Source organism: Colius striatus, chromosome Z, assembly GCF_028858725.1.
Source record: "Colius striatus isolate bColStr4 chromosome Z, bColStr4.1.hap1, whole genome shotgun sequence".
NCBI classification, from domain to species: domain Eukaryota; kingdom Metazoa; phylum Chordata; class Aves; order Coliiformes; family Coliidae; genus Colius; species Colius striatus.
This window is the reverse complement of record NC_084790.1, coordinates 32,774,798-32,793,409: the sequence shown is the minus strand read 5'-3', so window position 1 is coordinate 32,793,409 and position 18,612 is coordinate 32,774,798. Positions and strand designations below refer to the sequence as shown.

The window sequence follows — 18,612 nt, the reverse complement described above, 5'->3', positions numbered from 1 at the left end:
TTAAGAATTCGGGGAATTCTGAGGAATTTAGGGTAGAAAAGAGTGGATAAATTTATTGTCCATTTAGAATACTAAAAAGTGCAATTAAAGAATACATCCTTTCTTGAATCTATGAGATCCCTCACAATCATTATTTCTATATGCTCATCTTTCTACTTTTTTTGTCAATTATATCTTTTTTTGAATGGATTTAGAGAAAGGATCGGAACACAGAGGAAAGAAATGCCATGACAGGCCAAAGGAACAACTTAATTCACAAAAGCAAAGATTCACAGGTATACTGGCAATGTGAAGTATATTACAGGGTAGCACATGTTTTTTTCCCAGTCCCATCTATCCACTGCATCTCCTTTCAGTCTTCTACATCCAGTATGGAAAGCTACTGTGCAAGACATCACAGCAGTGTCAGATGGAAAACTGGCTAGTATTGAACTCGCTGTTGTAGAAGGGCTTATGTACATAATTTTGAGATGACTGGGTGGAAGAAACTATACCAGTATCGATATTATAGATGAAGACTATAATTTCCAGTCCCTGGTCATATGAGTTCAGTCTTGGTACTTCAAAATTCACATCCATAAAACTGAACTTAGAAAAACCCCCAAAACCCTTGGGGGTTTTGATGTTTTTAAATTAGTTTAGTCATCAAATACTATGTAAGCTATCCTAGAGTATGTAATATACTAACTGCAGTATTCCTGGCAGAAAAGAACAATATTCTTTCATTTTTAATGTATTATTTTGGTTAAAAATAAGGAGGAACTACACCTCTGTAGTACCACGTGCTTTTAAAGTATCACACAAATCTGAACTACAGCAATGTCAACTCAAAAGTGATAGTGACAACACCTGAAAAAATAAAATCTCCTTGAACTTGTATGAGTGCATTTTCATTGACAACTTTTACCTTAGTTTCTGTTTTAAAAAATAATCTCACAAACACAAAGCAATTTTCACTGGGAATTATCAAAGCTGTCTGCTCTACACTTTGGTTCTCACACAGTAGTGTCACGTCCAAAATTGTTGTAACCTACTTAATATCTGCTAAGATGCGGTAAAATATCTCATTTCCAAAACAAATTTTTACACATATTCATGTAAGCTGGGATTAATTCACCTATTTCTAGCAGAGATCTGAAGCTTGTCTTTTTATATTCAGTCTTTCAGGCAGTGAAGAATTTTAAAGAGACTAAGCAAACAAAACTATTAACAAGTTATAACAGTAAAGCATAGTACTGCTCAGCTACATACATTAAGAAAAAAAAATTTTTTTAAAGAGATTTTATTTCTACTTAAAAGATTGTTAAAAGAAAATCGCTTACTCTGAAGTTTTACGGGTCAAGAACAGCCAGTAAGGTAAGGACCAAGATGGACCTAAGACCTCCGTAGCATTCACTTAAGTCCAGTTAGAATTAATAATTTTGAAATAGTTCACTGTCTTCTTTTTACAGTTGAATTTAAAAATGTGTGCATTTTTGTGCCATGTCAGAAAAGTTAGAACTCCATAAATCGAGAAAAAAAAATTGTTTCACTCAGGCTGTGAAATAGCAAATACTGATTACTAGCTTTTTTTAAAAAAAACCTTTTAAGTTAACATATTTGAAAATACTACCTCATTCTGCAATATTTTTGTAAATAATTGCACCATGGCATGTATAAGTAAAGCTGTGTCATGGTTTGACATGACAGCCGTTTATGGTAAGGTGGAAGGGGCTGTAAAGATGGCTTCTGTCAGAAGTTGCTTGCAACTCTCCCCATCTGAGAGCCAGACACACTTCTGGCACTGAGCCAATTAGATACCTCCATGATCACTTTTTAAGAAGAAGCTGGAAGAGGAGGATTCTTCCTTCTTCAGCCCCTTCTTTTTCCAGCTGGTGGTGGTGCAAGGAGTGGGAAGAGAGAGAGAGAAGCAACCATGCGGACTCCAAGGTCAGTGAGGGAAGAGAGGAGGAGGTGTGGTGGAGCAGAGACTCCTCTGCATCCTGCAGGCAGGACTGGTGAAGCAGAGATATGTTTGCATTTTGTTAAAGACCCCCACATCAGGGGCAGTGACTCACTTCATTAAAGATGCTGTGCCAGGGTCAATGACTATGGCTGAAGGAGGCCGTGTCCCGTGTGAGCAACCTCATATTTACAGAAGCTATAATTGCAGAGAAGAACCCATGCCAAAGAAGTCCATTAAAATTATGGCCAGAAAAGGCTGTGTCCCATGGGAAGGACCCTGTATCTGCAGAAGCTGCAACTGTTGGAAAGAACCCATGCCAGAGATAATCATTGAGGACTGCATCTCGTGTGAGGTACCCTGTATCAGCAGAAGCCATAGCTGCTGGGAAGAACCCACACCAGAGAAGTTCCTTAGAGACTGTGTCCTGGGGGAGGGACCCCGTATCGGAGCAGGGGAAGAGTGCAAGGAGTCCTCCTCTGAGAAGAGAAGCAGCAGAGCCCATCTGTGAGAGACCGACCACATCCCCTATTCTCTAACCCCTGGAGCCGTTGAGGGGGTGGAGGAGGTAGAGATATTGGGAGCAGGGAGCTAAGCCTGGGAAGAAAGGAGGGATGGGGGAGGGAGATCTTAATGTGCTGGTTGTAATTTTTCGGTCATCTTGCCATGGTTTTGCTTTTGGTTCATTTCTGTTTCTTGTAGGTAGTAGTAGTTCCTACTTTGTAAGTAGAGTCATGGAGTCTGTTTTGCCTGGAACTGTAATTGGCAGTGAGCCCTCCCTGCCCTTGTCTCAATCTACAACTTCCTTGGTTATCTTTTTTTCCTCCCATTTTGCTGGGGCCTCCATCATCCTAAAGAGGGTGGGGGTGAATGGGGGGCAGTGGGCAAGAGACTGTCGTGGTGCTTCATTACTGGCTGGGCAAAACCACGACAAGCTGTTAAAATTTTTTTTTCTCCACTCACATGACAGACAGAGACTACAGTTAAACTGTAATGATTTCTTTTGGTAAACTTCAAGCAGGATCCTGCAGGTAGAAAAAAGACTACTCGATTCTTACATAGTCTATCTTTGAACGTGAAGCATCAATAAATTAGGTAAAGTGACAAAATGTAATTAAAGTACATTACCCTCAATTTTTTGGGAACATAAAATTGTCTGCCCAATCATGATTAATTTCTTAGCATAAGTGTCCTATTTCCCAGCCCATTCGCATATCCAATTCACCAGTACTGATGTACACAGTCAACAGAGCACTGCCAGCTTTATACCAGCTCTACATGTTTATACATAGGCCAATTTGAAGGTATGTTTTTCAGACCTTATTGTGTCAATTCATCATACTGTATCCTGGTGAACTGTAGGGTGAAGACAAGTATCTTTGGTGGTAATAGACTTTTTACCGAGGTGATTTAGTTACTGTCCAGTTTGGGCCTTTTAGGAAGATTCATACCTGTGCACTTGAATGGATAGATTTTCACAAAATCACAGAATGGCAGGAGTTGGAAGATTATCTAGTCCAACTGCCCTGCTAAAGCAGGTCCGCCTTGATCAGGTAACTTGTTTTAGCTGTGTAATACCTCTTTCATTTTTTTTCTAATCAAGCAGATTATGTATTGAAAGTATAAGGTAATTGCTTTAGTATCAAGAGGAAACTGCATGCCATGGGTTTGTGAAGAGATGCTTTTGCTTTGTAATGGGTAGGGAGCTGCAGTGTTCCCCCTGTTAAGAGTTGTCAGACTTTCCCCTAGCTCTGGAGTTTGGACCCACCTTCAACCTGGCCAGGCCAATCTGGTGCCTCTGCCATCACTGTTTAAGGATGGGAATTTGAAATGTGTGAGAGGAGGCAGAAGGGAAGGGCAAGGTGGAGGGGACCACACGGACCCTACAGTCTGGAAAGAAGGACAGAATACCTTCTTTCCAGAAGAATTCCAGACCAGAGAGACCCTTGCAGCCCGCGGTGTGGAGACCCTGTGACAGAGGGGATGAAAATTAGAGAGTCTGGGTTAGATGAGGCAAGTGGTTTAGATCCCAACCCAGACATGAACTGGAGTTGCAGCACCCCATCAGAGTGGCCCAGGCAGGGCTGCCTGGTATGTGGGAGACCTTGAGCTGGAGCAAGGGAAGACTGGAAAGGGGCACCTCCCAGGAGTGCAGTAAGAGGCAAGAGACATCAGGAAAGGACTGACTGCATCCCCCATTCCCTGCCCCTGGTGCCGCTTGTAGGGGGAAGGAAGTAATGTCACCAGGTTCAGAGCTCTGAGCTCAGGAAGGTGGGGGGAAAGAGGTCTTAAAGGTTTGGTTGCACATCTGTGATTCGCTCTTTTCTCTATTGGTTTTCCACTGGTTATTTCACTGGTGTTATTTCACGTCCCAGGGGGCGTGGCCCTGAGCCAGCGCTTCGCGGGGTTTGTGGGACAGGCCGAGCAGCCAATGGGAGGCGGCGACGTGGGCGAGGCCGGTGGCGGCAGCGCGCGGCCTGCGGAGTGCTCGGGGGCGGGGGCACGCTTCGGCAGCTTACCGGCTTTTTGTCTTTGTGCCCGTGTCCTGCAGCCACCATGCTGCGCCTCCCTGCACCTGCCGCGCTGCGGCTTGGTGGCTGCCACTCCTCGCCGCGCCACTGAAGGAAAAAGAACAGGAGGAGGAAGCAGCGAAGAGAAGGTTGCCCGCCCGCCCGCCGTCTCATGCCGCGGCCCCGACCTGCCGCCGGCCCGGCGACCTGCATGGACGGGCATGGGGAGAACCGCGCCTTCCCGCGTCGGCGGGGCTGAGCCGTGCCGCCGCCGCGGACCACACTGGCCGTCGCTTGCCACCCTCGGCCTCCTCGCCGCCCTGGGGCAGCTGCTGGGCTCAGGTACTTGGGCAAGCCGAGGCCCGAGGGCGGCAGCTGCGCGGGAGGCCGAGACATGGAGGCAGGCCTGATGGAGGGAGAGTGTTACACGCCCCGGCCCCGCGGGCACGGGCCGGTGCAAGGTTACACCGCCAGCGGTGTCTGTTCGGGCGCGCACGGCTCTCCCGCTGCGTGGGCGGCATGCGGTAGCGCTTTGCGCGAGATCGGGCGGGAGCCCGCGGGTGGGAGCCCGCGGGTGGGAAGGGCGATGCGGCTCTGGAAGTGGCACGGTTAAGACGGGCAGTGCCGGGCTGTGCGGCAGCCGGTCTGGACACGGGAGTGGCTGTTTGGTTTTCCTTCAGGACAGCATTTACTTGGCGGAGGGCAAGGTACCCCGTGCCCTGCAGCGCTCTGTATTTTTAAGGCAGAAGTGGTCTGAGGAGTTAAAAGTTCTGTGAAAATGTTCTCTACAGCTTGAGCTTTCGTATATTTGTAGTTTTAGCAAAATAAATTGTTGGGAAAGGTCATCTAATTTTAGTGAGATCACTCTTTATTTACTCTTCTTTGTATCAAGAGGCCACTTAAATCAGCAAGCAAATTTCCTAAAGTTACAAGGAGTGTGGAGTGACAGATTTATTAGATTAGTAACTTGACTAACTTGCTCAGCTATACTTACCTATGTACGATTAAAATATTATCACAAATAACTGAAGGGAAATAGAAGAGTTTTGATGCATTGAAAGTCAAGCTCTGAACCAGTGTTGCAGCATAGGTCTTCTGTGTGTGTGTGTGCACCTGAAAACACATAATTTTATTAGTATCTTTTTCTGTTCATTTTCAAGACTTCATGTCACTTGAACAACGATCGAATGAGAAATTTGGTTGGCGATTAGAGACTTCCTCCTTCTACTCTGTCCTATTGTCTTGGGATTTTGACAGGAGATTCATGTTAGCATATCATCACTGCCAAAACCTGTTGCCCTTACAAAGTCATGGTTTGGATATTCAGAGTAAATCAGTGAGTGCTGACTTATAGGATGGTCAGCTAAGGGGTAAGCAAAGAAATTGCCAATACCTTCTCATCACTGTGTGAATTGCAGAAAACAACTGTGTTTAAAAATGAGAAGTGCTACATTACTATTTAGTCCATTTTTCAGTATTTTGAAATTTTTTGGGGAGTTTAGAAACTCTTTAACTAGACTGAAAAAAATCAGATCGGTTTTATGCCTATTTTACTTTGAGGGTGCACAAAACAAATTGGAAATGTTAGAAGAGGGGTTTGAGAGCACAGAAAAGAGTATCTGTTGGCTGTATTGTAATTTCCCTTTTTACACACTTCATGTGTCTTTGTAAGCGTTTTTGTGGTGTTGAGTATGGGCTCTAAGACAATTTGAAATTAGAAATTAATGTATGCACCATTGAACTTCATAGGTCATAAAAGGACTGATAAGTACAGTATGTTTTCAGTAGACAGTTTCAGGTGCTCGGACAGCTATTGCATCAAGTCTTGCACATGTTCTTTCTGAAGGTCCGTTTTCTGTTATGTTTGTTTTCACTACTTTGAATGGGAAAAAAACTGATCTGTCCTTTGACTAAGTCCTTCTGTTTTTAAACCCTGGCTCTGGTTCCTTTAGTGCCACATGCAGTCTTGTTAATTTTGTTTCTGCTCTTTGTGAGTTCTTGTGTAGAAGTTACTGCAGAAGACCAATGTTCCTGTGTGACCTGATCTAGGTGGACTTGCTTTAGGAGGGGGGTTGGACTAGATGATGTCTAGAGGTCCCTTCCAACCCCTGCCATTCTGTGATTCTCTGTTAACTGCCATGAGAATCTGAAAGGGATTCAGATCATGACAGTGTGAGTTGGTGGAGTGGGCTGTAAAACTTCAGTTTGCTTGCTGGGGTGTTAACTATGCCTTCTTTGCAGAAATCAGATGACCAGATAAGGTCTAACTGGTTTGTTCATGTAAATGGAACTTAGTACCTTTTGTATATACTAATAAATACTTCAGGATTTCACAGGATGAGAGTTTCCTTATCCTTTGTCTTGTTAGACTGTAAGAGAGGTACTTCAGACTGCTGTGGTATTTCTCACTCAGTAGTCCCAGAAAGTAAGCAGTGAAGCTTTAGTATGGCAGTGGCAGGAAAATAAAGCAAACTGAACTTACGGCCTGCCCATTTCCTTACCCTCCTTCTCCCCACCATACTTTCTTGAAGAGAAAGTTTGATTTCTGCTTCATTCAATCTGTTTTTGTGTAAACATCTGTCACATGCTTCTGAGGGGCAGGATTCTGTTTAAAAGTAACTCGTGTAAATTACCGAAAGACTTAAATGGAGACTTGCTTATTGACTAATTAACTAAAACACAAAACTGCATCATCACCTTGATATCTGGAAAGAAATGTTGAGTGCATACTTCACAGGAGTTAGTGCTCTTAATTTTCATCTAGACAATATCAAGTAATGGATTAAGGCATGCATGGGTCATGTCAGCCTCTGAGTTGGCCTGTGTTTCTATCTTTCTGCCTTCCAACCCCCTTTTCTCTATTATGTAATGTTTCCCTAGTGAGGGAGCACTGTAAGTTTTCTACAGGTGGTTTGCTACAGTACCCCTGGATGTGGAATGGTGTATTGCAATCTAAGAGGTTTTTTTAATTTCTCTTCGGAATCTGTTTTGGTCTTAGGTGACTGCCATCTGCAAACACCTTGTGGAATCCAGAAGTGCACCACTGACTTTGTAACTTTAACTTCACATCTAAACTTGGCCACTGGGGGCTTTGATTTGGAGTTCTGCAAGGCCTTGCGAGCATACTCTGCCTGTACCTACCGCAATGCCAAAGTATGCCGTGGAAACCTTGTCTATCATTCAGCAGTGCTTGGAATTGGTGACCTCATGACTCAGAGGAACTGTTCCAAAGATGGACCCACATCCTCCACCAACCCTGAAGTAACCCATGATCCTTGCAATTACAATGGGCACACAGAAACCACAGAACATCAAGGAGGGGAGAAGAATCCTCCTACTTACCTATTTTGTGGCTTGTTTGGTGATCCTCACCTGAGGACTTTCAAGGATCACTTCCAGACATGCAAAGTGGAAGGTGCTTGGCCCCTCATAGACAATAACTACTTGTCAGTGCAAGTGACCAATGTGCCTGTGGTCCCAGGATCAAGTGCAACTGCAACAAATAAGGTATGGAATGTTCTTAAGCACTGTGCATACATGAGAAGTAAAAGGCCAAAACACTCAAGTCACTTAGCCCTTTAACAGTTAAGAAGTGTAGCAGCTTGAGAATCTTCTAGGCAGTAGTTCAAGAAAGTAAAACTTACCCTTTTCTGATAATCAAACAAAACAGGTTTTTTTTTTCCTTCTACTCTTCCTTGCCAGAAAACAAACATATACTTCACCATGTAAGCCCTTAAGGATACTAACAGGATGGCAGCGTTTGTGGCTGTTTCTGCACTGTCAAAATTCTAGTCAAGGAGCAAGGAAAGAGTACAAGTCTCTGCTTTTCGTTAACTCTCTAAATTCTATAGCCATAACACTAGAAAGCAATAAATGTAGACCAAGTAGTACAACAAATGACTTACCAAGAAACTGATGGTTTAGAGAAAAGAACTGCAGAGAACTGAGAGGACATAGCAAAAAAAAAAAAAAAAATTGCACTGATGCCAAATGGTTGTCTTAATACCCTGGATTTCCTAAAGAAGCAGCAACCAAAATTCTGCTGATAGTTTTAAGTCGGTATTCAGACAAGCAAGACTTAAGATTGGTCTACTCTCAGCCACTTGAAGGGGCTAGAGAATGAATACATATGCTAATACTGATATCTTATAATGTTTCCTTACCTTAAGAATAAGTACGTGTCTCTTTCTGATGAAGGCAGATAGCAAGGGTGTAGGAGAAAAGGAGGAGGAAAGAAAAATAGGAAGAAAAGGAGGAGGTGTGAATCATAAGCCTGGCTAAGATATCCTTAAATATACTTCCAGAGACAAGTGAAAAATGCTTGGAATTTACCAGGTCATCTTTCTATTAATAAAAGAAATTAATTAAACATAAATTTGAAGCTGGTACTGTCAAATCTCATTCCCTTTTGGAGTGAAATGGGTTTTTTAAACTGTGGTAGTGTAGCTTTTGTATTGTAAGGGTATGTCAAGCTATGTGTACACATTTTTATGAACATCAGTAGCGGAGAATTTTCAGTGTTTCCTTTAGATTGGAAGTATTTTTTTATTATTGGGATCAGGAGCAGGGGTTTGGTAGGTTAGCAGCACAGTAGGTTAGAAGCCTTCACATCTTCCACAGGGATGCCTGTGCAGTAATATTAGCAAGTGAAAATTTTGCTATTGCTTTCATGTTTGATCCTGAGGTAGTGACTAGTTTCTGTGCTAATATCACTGAGGTGAAGTTTTGCATTTGCCACAAGCCAGAGATTGGACATCACTCAAATTCAAAATTGCCTTTTCTTTGGTTTTACCTGTTCAGAACAATCTGAATCATGAATGAGTTCTAAAAGGTGTATAAAATTAGAGTACGAGGCTAACTTGACTAAGCTTTGCAAGAGAGACTTGCATCCCTTGAAACATCTTCCAGTTACTTTTTTTAAAGACACTTAAATAACTACATTCGTAATCTGCAGTAAGCTTTTATCCTCACTTTTGCTGAAGTATTGCAGAATGTCCTTTAGTACTGGAGGAAAAAGTTAAGTCTCCTCATATACTAATTGTGTGGGTGGTTAGGGTGTGATGGTAGTAGACAGGTGATCTATCTTGCCCTTTAGCTACATTATGAAAATTATTTAATACAGTAGCATGTAGTCTGGTATGTGTCTTCTCAAAAAGACAAGCAAGAGAACTTCAGGAGGTAAATGTATATACATGTTTTAAAGGGTGTGTCTTCTGTCTTTATTCTAAGTGATTTTGTCTTTTTCATTGACTTATTCTGGAAAAAAATAGCAATGGATTTTTCGCATTTATACTAGTGTTTTAACATCCCTACTGTTGCACAAGTACAGCTAAGTGTGCAGAAGCAATTGCATGAAATAAGACATGTGGTTTAGGATATTGGAAATGTCTCTAATGCTAGTGTCTGTTAAATGTTGTACAGTCTTTCAGTTTTTTTCTTTCTTTTGCAGGTAATCAAGCTTATCAGCACACCTGTTTGTAGGAAATGAAGGTTGTTTGAATATAACAGTAGCTTAGCAAGATAAATTTTCTCTCCTTTATTTATTTATGGAACAGGCTGCTATAAAAGGGAAAAGGGATACTTACACCTAACATATCCACTACAAAAATCTGGATAGGAAAAACTCCATTTCCAATTACTACAAAGAGTGAAAGTTTTCTGTAGGCAAGCCCAAGCATCTCTGACTTATTTGCTATTTAGAGACAACTACTCTAGTAATAACCAGAACACTTATCATGCCATGAAAGCCAGTAAAGACTTTGTACCCTTCCAAAAAAAGCACTCAATAAATAAAAACCCCACAATACCATCTTTTTAATAGCTTCTATAATAGCTTTTATACCTGCTGCCTGTACAGTCCTTTGTAATAGCCGTTTACCTTCACAAAATCTCAGAACAGCTTCCATGACAGGGGAGCTCTTCAAAGCTGGAGAAATCAGACATAAAGATGGCAGTGACCTACCCAAAACTCTTACAGAAAGTCTGTCAGAAAGAAAAAGAAGGGAGAGATTAAACTCGCTTTCCCAGCTATTTCGTGATGATCCAACTGTTAGAGACAGTGCCTTTAATGTTTGCCTTGGAGCGGAGAAGAAAAAAGATACACATACATACTCACTCAGCAACATCTGTTTGAATTTGTCTAAAGCCTCTGGAAGTCTCTTGGGTGCAGTAGGACCAAGTATAAATTAGTGATTGTAAGTGGCAGCCTTTTCTCAGACATGGTGGTGGGAGTTAGATGTTAATGTTATGCACTTAAACAGGTTTTACTTTCTGCTTCTTAACCACCTAAGCTTCGTAGTCATACCATGGGGAGAGGCACAACCTTTCTACTTGAGTTGTCCACGTGAGAAAAGGAGCTCCAGTTCCTGTTTATTAAAGATTCTTAACTATAGTCAAGTTCTGGATAGTTTTGAAATTAATAGTAGTTTGATTTCTGAGAGGATTGAACTGTGGCCTTCTTGCTTAACCGCATTCAAGAAACACTTTCTGGAGTGAATTTGGCACTCCTTTTGGAAATGATGTAATTCTAAGCTGTCTTGTTTTCAGGTGGATTTCCTCTTTAATTTCTCTGTTGTGAACGGAAAACACATGCCTTCCCTTCATGTTTTCTCCTCTGACATGAAACAGGAATGTGTCAGGTTAAAATGTCTTGTAGTGCTTGTGTACCACAGAAGCAGGATGAAGTACAGTAGGATGAAGAGGGCTTATTGTGCCTGGATTTGTAATAACAGCAGTTCTGGCTTCTGAGACATTGTCGCCAGCATCATGAAGCTTTCCCTTGTCTTCCCTGGACAGTTTACCTGCACCATGCCTTCCCAACCCTCAATATTCATAAAAGCAGCAAAGTGTCTTTTGCACATGCAACTCTTAGAATCACTACGGTTGGAGAAGGCCTTTAAGATTGCATCCAGCCACTAACCTCACACTGCAAAGTCCATCACTAAACTGAACTATATCCCTCAACACCTCATCTATCAGTCTCTTGAATATCTCCAAAATCCAAAGTGCAGATTGAATGTGTGGGTTTTTAGTTTGTTTTAAGTACTCTTAATGTGGTTGACGCTTGTGTATCTTCAGACAAGTCTCTGGAACGACCTTATTTTCATCTTTTAAAGTTACTCAGTGCAGTAGCTTAAGAGCTCTGTACGTGTCCAGAGAGCAAGGTTCAGACACCAAACTTTCAAAGATCTTTCTTCACGTGAAGATGTTGGCATTTGGATTTTACTGCCCTAAAGAAAGGGCGGTTAGTTTCTAGTCTGTAAATAGTGACACATGGGCAGCTTTACTGGGGTCAGAGTTAAGTTTCACAAGAAGCTGGGAGGGGGCACAGCCAGGACAGCTGACTGAACTATCCAAGAGGATATTCAATACTGTACGACATCCAGCACATGTATATCTGGGACGGGCTGTCTGGGAGCATAGAGGAGGGATCTTGTCTTGGGAACGTAATGGGCTGAGCATTGCCTTCTGTGTGGTGAGCAAGTGTGTTGTGCATCACTTGCTTAGTATGTTCCTTTATTAGTGTTACTGTGCCTTTTCTTCTCTCCGTGTGTTGTGCTATCAAACTGTACTTATCCGCAGCCAAGGGATTTTATCTTTTTCTTGCAATTCTCCTTCCTTATCCTCATTCAGTATGTGATGTTATTGCTAATGTTGTCTTAGTGTGAAGGCTTCTGTTCTGTTCCTCTGTCTCCAAGTGCCTTGATTAACTGCTTTGTCAAGTAGCCTGTTCTGCATCACATTACAACCATTAATGCTTTTTGACTCTGGGCTTGTTCAAATGCTGAGCAGATTTAGAGCTTTCCTTCTGTTGAAATGTACATCATTACTTGAATGTGATTGACTTGAATGTGCTTGAGAAAGTGAGAATGCTGCTTTGTCTGAGCAGGTTGAGATAGAAGTCTGTTTCATCAAAACTGTGTTATATAAAATATGAGATCTGATTTACTGTGTGAGGCTCTGTATTATATGCAGAAACACTAATCACTTCAAAGATCTCAGGTTTCTATTCTCAGGGTTGCCAATCTTCACTAAGCATAGAGTTGTGAAGTAATCTTTATAGCAGCAAGGGCACTTGTGCATCTTCTGAATTTTGGGCATAGACATTCCATCTTAGCTGTGGTCCACAGACATCAGTTTACTAAGTTGGTTAACTACAGATGGTCTCAAACTAGATGTATAACTGATTAACATAATGAAAAAACATTAGAAAATTCCAGTCAGACAGCACCAGTGGGAACCCATGAAATCTAAATTGTAAGTTATTATCTCTGTATCTTAGAAAGACTGACAAAACACCAACCAATTGGTCAAACCATTGAAAAGTGATGTAATAGTGTTTAAGGTATGTCTGCATACTCTAAAGCTGAAATTGTTGCAATGGGGGGAGTGAGAAGGGAAGGCTTTTTCCTTACATAACTGTGGTGTGGAAGGTTGAGGTGTATTAGGGTAGAGGTTTTATTCGGACTGTCTGTTATCAGCTGTTTATTTAACCTGTATCTCTTACTTCAAAGCAGAGGAGTAGAAGACAAAAGCTGTTGTGCATATGCTGGTTAATTGAAATTAAAATATGAGGTTGCTATAGAGCAAATTTTAAAGAGAAAAATGTAGTGTTAAATTGAAAATACCTTCTCATAGATTTTGGAGTACTCTGATTCTTTTAGCAGACTGCTTAAATTCTAGAAAAGTCAACCAATGATTAAAATAATGATTAAAATACTTATTCATGGTGCAAGATTCCCTTAGACTTTTTCAAGAAGTCAATCCCCTCTGAAAGTGTAAAGGAAGTAGTGTATCTGTTTCTAATATTTATATATGATTCTGTTACAGTTTTTATTTCAGGAAAAGTGACTAGACACTCCAAACTTGGTCTGTCAAATAGCCTAATTATTGCCTTGAAGTAAAACTGGACAACCTACTCTTTCTGTATAATCTTAGAAGAATGAGTAATTGATTTATACTCCCGGTTTCTCTGTTGGAAGTCATTCTTCAAAAGCATGTCTTTGAGCATCTTTCAGTCTCATTTTGTTTCTCCATGGGCATGTTTTCTAGCAACAGTGGCCGAAAAGTGTCAAATCTCCCAGCTTCTAAGACTAACAGATTCAGGAGTCCTAAGCAGTTGTTTGAGTCATCGTTTTTGTTGGTTTTCCATCTCTTTTCTCACTGCCTGTTGTATTAATACCTGATAAATCACTAAATACATCAGTGCTTTTAAAGTAATCTCACACAGCTAATCCTGGCAACACATCCAACAAATGTCCGGTACCGCAGTACACTGTAAAAGGAGTAACGAGAATATCATGAGTGGTGGAAGCTGTGTTCTCTTGTACCTTTCTGTGATTTCACACAGTCTCATTCTGATTTTGCCATAGTAGGTAACATTGTGGCTATTACTTGGCACTTAAACTTCTCTGTGACTGCAGGATGCATTCCAAAGTGTTAAGAAACTCTTAGCCAGGAGAGAGTTCTGAGACTTGATTACGTGTAAAGCCTTTGCCTTTCCTGACCTTGTGTCTGTTGCCACATGCTAATAGTCTTGCTTCCAGGACAACCTAGGAACAAATTTAACAGTTGCTATCTAGTAAAACCTTGCTTTAAGTGTGTGTCTCTTTTCCTTTGGGCATGAGTTGGAGACAGTTACCAAGCTCTGAGGTAGTGAGCAGTCACAGATATGTTCAACTGTAAAACAAAAAGGGACTGATATTTCTTCCACTAACTTTGCTTCTTTTTCTTCTTCCCCCCCCCCCCCCCCCCCGCCTCCTGCCAGATAACTATTATCTTTAAATCGTATCAAGGCTGTATAGATCAGAAAGTATATCAAGCAGTGACTGGTGACTTGCCTGCAGCTTTTGTTGATGGTACAATAAGTGGAAGTAATGAGAACACCGAGAGCTTGCAAATTGTGGAGAAAGTCGGTGGCAAATACATTGAAATGCATGCCAGGTATATTGGGACCACGGTGTATATACGCCAGCTTGGACACTACTTAACATTAGCCATTCAGATGCCTCAGGAGTTGGTGATGGCCTTCGAGGAGAGCCAAGATCTGCAGCTGTGTGTGAATGGTTGCCCTTCAAGTGAACGTATTGATAATAGTGGCCACTTACCATTGCCTGTGATGGGGCAGTTGCTCTCTCAGGGTGGTACTGCTCATCCCTGGTCAGTGTACACACTGGAAGCTGCCACCACCAAATGCCACGAGAAGATGCTGGTGAAGGACATCTATTTTCACTCATGTGTATTTGACCTACTCACCACTGGTGATGCTAACTTCACAGCTGCTGCTCATAGTGCCTTACAGGATGTGGAGGCACTGCACCCCAGAAGAGAGCACTGGCATATCTTTCCCAGCAGTGGAAGTGGCAGTGGGGGCACAGGTAGCAAGTTCTTTGTCAATCTTGAGCTCATGTGCTTGATCCTTGTTGTGTTTTTGTAGGGATTTTTGGCTACAAGAAAGTTTTAAAATATATATTGTCATAATATATTGAGTAAAGATGAATATATGTATATACCATGTATATGAAGGGTTGTTCTGTCTTAGGACTCCCACCAGATTGTACATATTGTGTTAACAGTTTTCATCTATGTTTGATGTAGTATTCTTCATATGTATTTGATTTACAATTGATGAAATGTTTTATCATGTCCCTGCATTGGGACCTGATAGAAAGCACTTTATTTTTTTTATATATTAAATATTTATGTAGGTGTCTGAGTAACTATGTATTATACACATAAACATGCACATATAATTCTCAGTGGTCCCTCTAAATACATGGTTTAACAGATTTTTAAAAATTGGGTTAATTTATGTGTTTTTCTACAATTTGTCTTATTCTTAGAGACAGTATGTCTCATGTCCTGTAATGAGACTGGTGATTTGCTGGGTTCACTAGTTAAAATAATTAATAATGGGGTTGTATTCTGTCCTGTAAAGAGATGACCATCCTTTTTTCGGAGGGAGGGAGTGAAGTGATTCACAATAGCTGAGGTGACTATCTTAGATAACACGAATTACAGAATGTTTTTTGTAATTCTGACATTTCCTAAATTCATGGCATGAATTTCAAAAGAAGAAAAAGGAATGCATTGAAGTGAGACTTATGTAGCTTTATAGAGCTAGTGTAGAAGTTAATTTAAAAATTTATTAGTGGTCTAGTTGTGTGTAAGTATTGCAGCTACTTCAAACCTCAAGGGTTAAGTTATTCTCCAAGGTGGACTGGAGAAATAACAACCCTAAGTTGTGGCCCTTGCTTAGGTGCTAATTCTGTATATGCATTCAGAAGGAGGAGACTGCAGACTCCAGGTACTTTGCTGTGAGGAGCTAGAAGAATGATTTGGTGGCCTGAAGGTTGGTTTTAGTTAGTACCTTAATCTGCTGCAAGAAGTGGAAGCTTTAATACATGTTACAATAAATTGACCTCCAGCTGATTTAATTCCTAGAACTACTCGTCTGAGAATGGACTGGTATGTTAGAAATCCTATCTGTATAAGACTTAAATAACACTTGCCTTTGTTAAGCAAACTTAAGCTAGTTTGCTTGGTGGATAGAGATGGAGCTTACTCATGGAATGAAAGGTCCATAAGTCTCCATAAGGAGACTTTTGGCTATGTTAGGGACTTTTGACTGGTAAGCAGTAGCCTTCTCAAAACATAGTTAATTCCCTGTGTGGTTGGGTAACTGCATAAAGGTGTTCTGTGAAACCTTGACATGAAAATAGTCAGAACTGAGTTAAGGCTGAAAGTAAAATTTTATGTTAGTCTAGACTATTGGCAACTTGTTCTGTCTATGCTGTCTGATGATGCTGTTTCAGGTGAGTTAGACTGGAGGATCTATGATAAGTCTGCTAATGTGACTACTGTACAACTCCAACTAAGGCTTCTCTTTAGTTTGTGACGCTGAACTTTGTCAGTGCTCTGAATTAAAAATTCTCATGGCTGAAAGGTCATGTATAAACCTAGTATTGCTTGCAGTGGTGCACGTTGTTATTGGGTATGCACCATACACTAATTTACGTGGGTCCTGTATGTATATGTTGGATATATGTATAGTAGCATTGTGTGATGAGCCTCTCACGTAAGTAATATTTTCAGAAATGTAGTAATTCCCCCTGTGAATTCAGTTTTCTTTTTCCTGCTGTAAGATTTCTGGAGAAAATTTTATTCTCACATGTTCATTCTTGAAGTCTGCTCTTTTCAAGAGAGCTTTAGTTAATGCCAGACATGGATATTTTGAAGCCAGTCAGTGGTCTCTGGAGAGAACTTAAGCTTAGAGGGAACTCTTTTTTTTTTTTTTTTTTTTTTTTTCCCCCCCACAGGCCTCCCAGATGGCTGTATTGTAGAAAGCTACTTTTTTTTTTTTTTTTTTTTTTTTTATAATACTTGGAAACATCACAATGTGTCAGTCTTTGCAAAAGTCTTGTAGATGGAGTTCATGGATATACCAGTAAGTATATGTTTATGTAAAAATGTGGCTGTACGGTGTGTAAATCCTTGAAATTATTTTGTAATGTGGTGTCACAGACCCCTGCTGAGGAATTATGAATGTCTGCCACACACTGAGCAGGCAATCTGTAAATGAAACCACAATTTGTCTTATAGCCATTACTTGTTGGATAATAGAGTACAGAGTACAGTACTTTCCTTGCAGATGCTCGTTTCCCCTTAGCTAAATAAGCAGTGTAGTGAAATTTATGACCAGCAGCTGCAAACCAGGCTGGTTTACTGAAGAGACAGAATCACATAATGGTAGGGGTCGGAAGGGACCTCTAGAGATCACCTAATTCCAGTCCCCTGCTAAAGCAGGTTCACCTTGATCAGGTCACAGGAACGTGTCCAGGTGGGTTTTGAAAGTCTCCAGAGGAGATTCCACACCGTCCTTAGGCAGCCTGTGCCAGGACTCTCTCACCCTCACAGTAAAGCAGTTTTTCCTTAAGTTTAAGTGGAACTCTTGTGTTCCAGCAAGTGTTGCCCCATTCTTCTGCCATCTTCTTTGGGTACTGTGTTAATGAGGTCTCCTCTCAGTCTTGTCTTCAGGCTAACCAGCCCCAGGTCCTGCAGCCTTTCATTATAACAAAGATGCTCCAATCCCCTGGTTATCTTGGTGGCCCTCTACTGGACTCTCTAGAAGGTCTCTGTCTCTCTTGAGCTGGAAAGCCCAGAACTGGACACAGTAATCCAGATCAGCGCAGAGTAGAAGGGGAGGAGAACTTCTCTTGACCTACTGGCCACGCTCTTCTTAATACACCCCAAAAACAACATCAGAAACCGTCCCCTCAGGATCTCACATGTAGAGTGTCTTTGCAGTGTTTGCAGAGACACTTAGAAGAGCTTTAACACAGTGATCTCATATTGCTGCATCTGTCTTGAGAGGCATTATAAAAAAATCCTCTTTTAAAGTTACAGGAGTGTAAGACCAGAAGAACCCTCTAAAAGAAAATTACTTGATGTAAAAGTGAAGAGAAAATTGAAGCATGGAAAAATTAAATTATATAGAAGAGCCCTTAAGATAACGGAACTTTGCATAACAGGATGATTTGCTTTCTGTACATAGGAGCTGTAATATTTAAGGTGTAGACAGACTAATGTCTTACAGTATGAAGGTAAATTGAAGTGCCAACAATTGTTGGATACGTACCAAGAAAGATAGAGCTAATAAACAGAACTTTGAATGTTGTTTTGAGTTATGGATGGAATTTTAGGTTTGTGTGTAAGAGTCGTACATGGTAGATACATCATTGCGCTGCTTTGTGACAACAACTGTAGAAAGCAAAAGGAGCTTTAAATATGTACTGGTTTACTATATACACAAGATGGCCATTGTCTCTCTGAGAGCTTACTTTCGAAGGTGTTGATTTAACATCACAAGCTCTGCAGAGGAAATTGAGCAATATCAGTATTTTAAGGCAACATCTAGTAAGCTGTTACTGACGCTATCTGTTGTTGGCCTTTGTCTTAAAAATCTTAGCTGATGTCTTGGATGCTAGTGACTGATTCAAAAGGGTAAGTATTTCCTTGAGCATTTCTAACCAAGCTCTTAACAGCAGCTAAGAATAGTTCTCAGTTCTCTAGGAAGCATGTCACAGAACTGAGCAGAGAACTGGATTCTAAATCCTTAATTTTGTATGACAGTGGTATTATCAAAGGAAGTAGTATACTCAG

The 18,612-nt window shown here is 41.1% G+C and overlaps 1 protein-coding gene across 1 annotated transcript; it reads left to right on the top strand.

Annotated features, from left to right (window-relative positions):
- Positions 1 to 4,434: 4,434 nt before the first annotated feature.
- RGMB (repulsive guidance molecule BMP co-receptor b) lies at positions 4,435 to 16,725 on the top strand. The gene is made up of 3 exons (XM_062018394.1): positions 4,435 to 4,794; positions 7,451 to 7,959; positions 14,219 to 16,725. Exons 1-3 carry the CDS (start codon positions 4,674 to 4,676, stop codon positions 14,885 to 14,887), a joined length of 1,299 nt encoding a protein of 432 aa, XP_061874378.1. The 5' UTR covers positions 4,435 to 4,673; the 3' UTR covers positions 14,888 to 16,725.
- Positions 16,726 to 18,612: the final 1,887 nt, after the last annotated feature.

What these genes read in the sequence shown, in the direction of transcription:
- RGMB (XM_062018394.1), top strand. Translation starts at nt 4,674, where the DNA reads ATGGGGAGAACCGCGCCTTCCCGCGTCGGCGGGGCTGAGCCGTGCCGC. An exon ending in GGGGCAGCTGCTGGGCTCAG is followed by an intron (nt 4,795 to 7,450) that starts GTACTTGGGCAA and finishes TTTTGGTCTTAG; the next exon opens with GTGACTGCCATCTGCAAACA. An exon ending in GTGCAACTGCAACAAATAAG is followed by an intron (nt 7,960 to 14,218) that starts GTATGGAATGTT and finishes GCCTCCTGCCAG; the next exon opens with ATAACTATTATCTTTAAATC.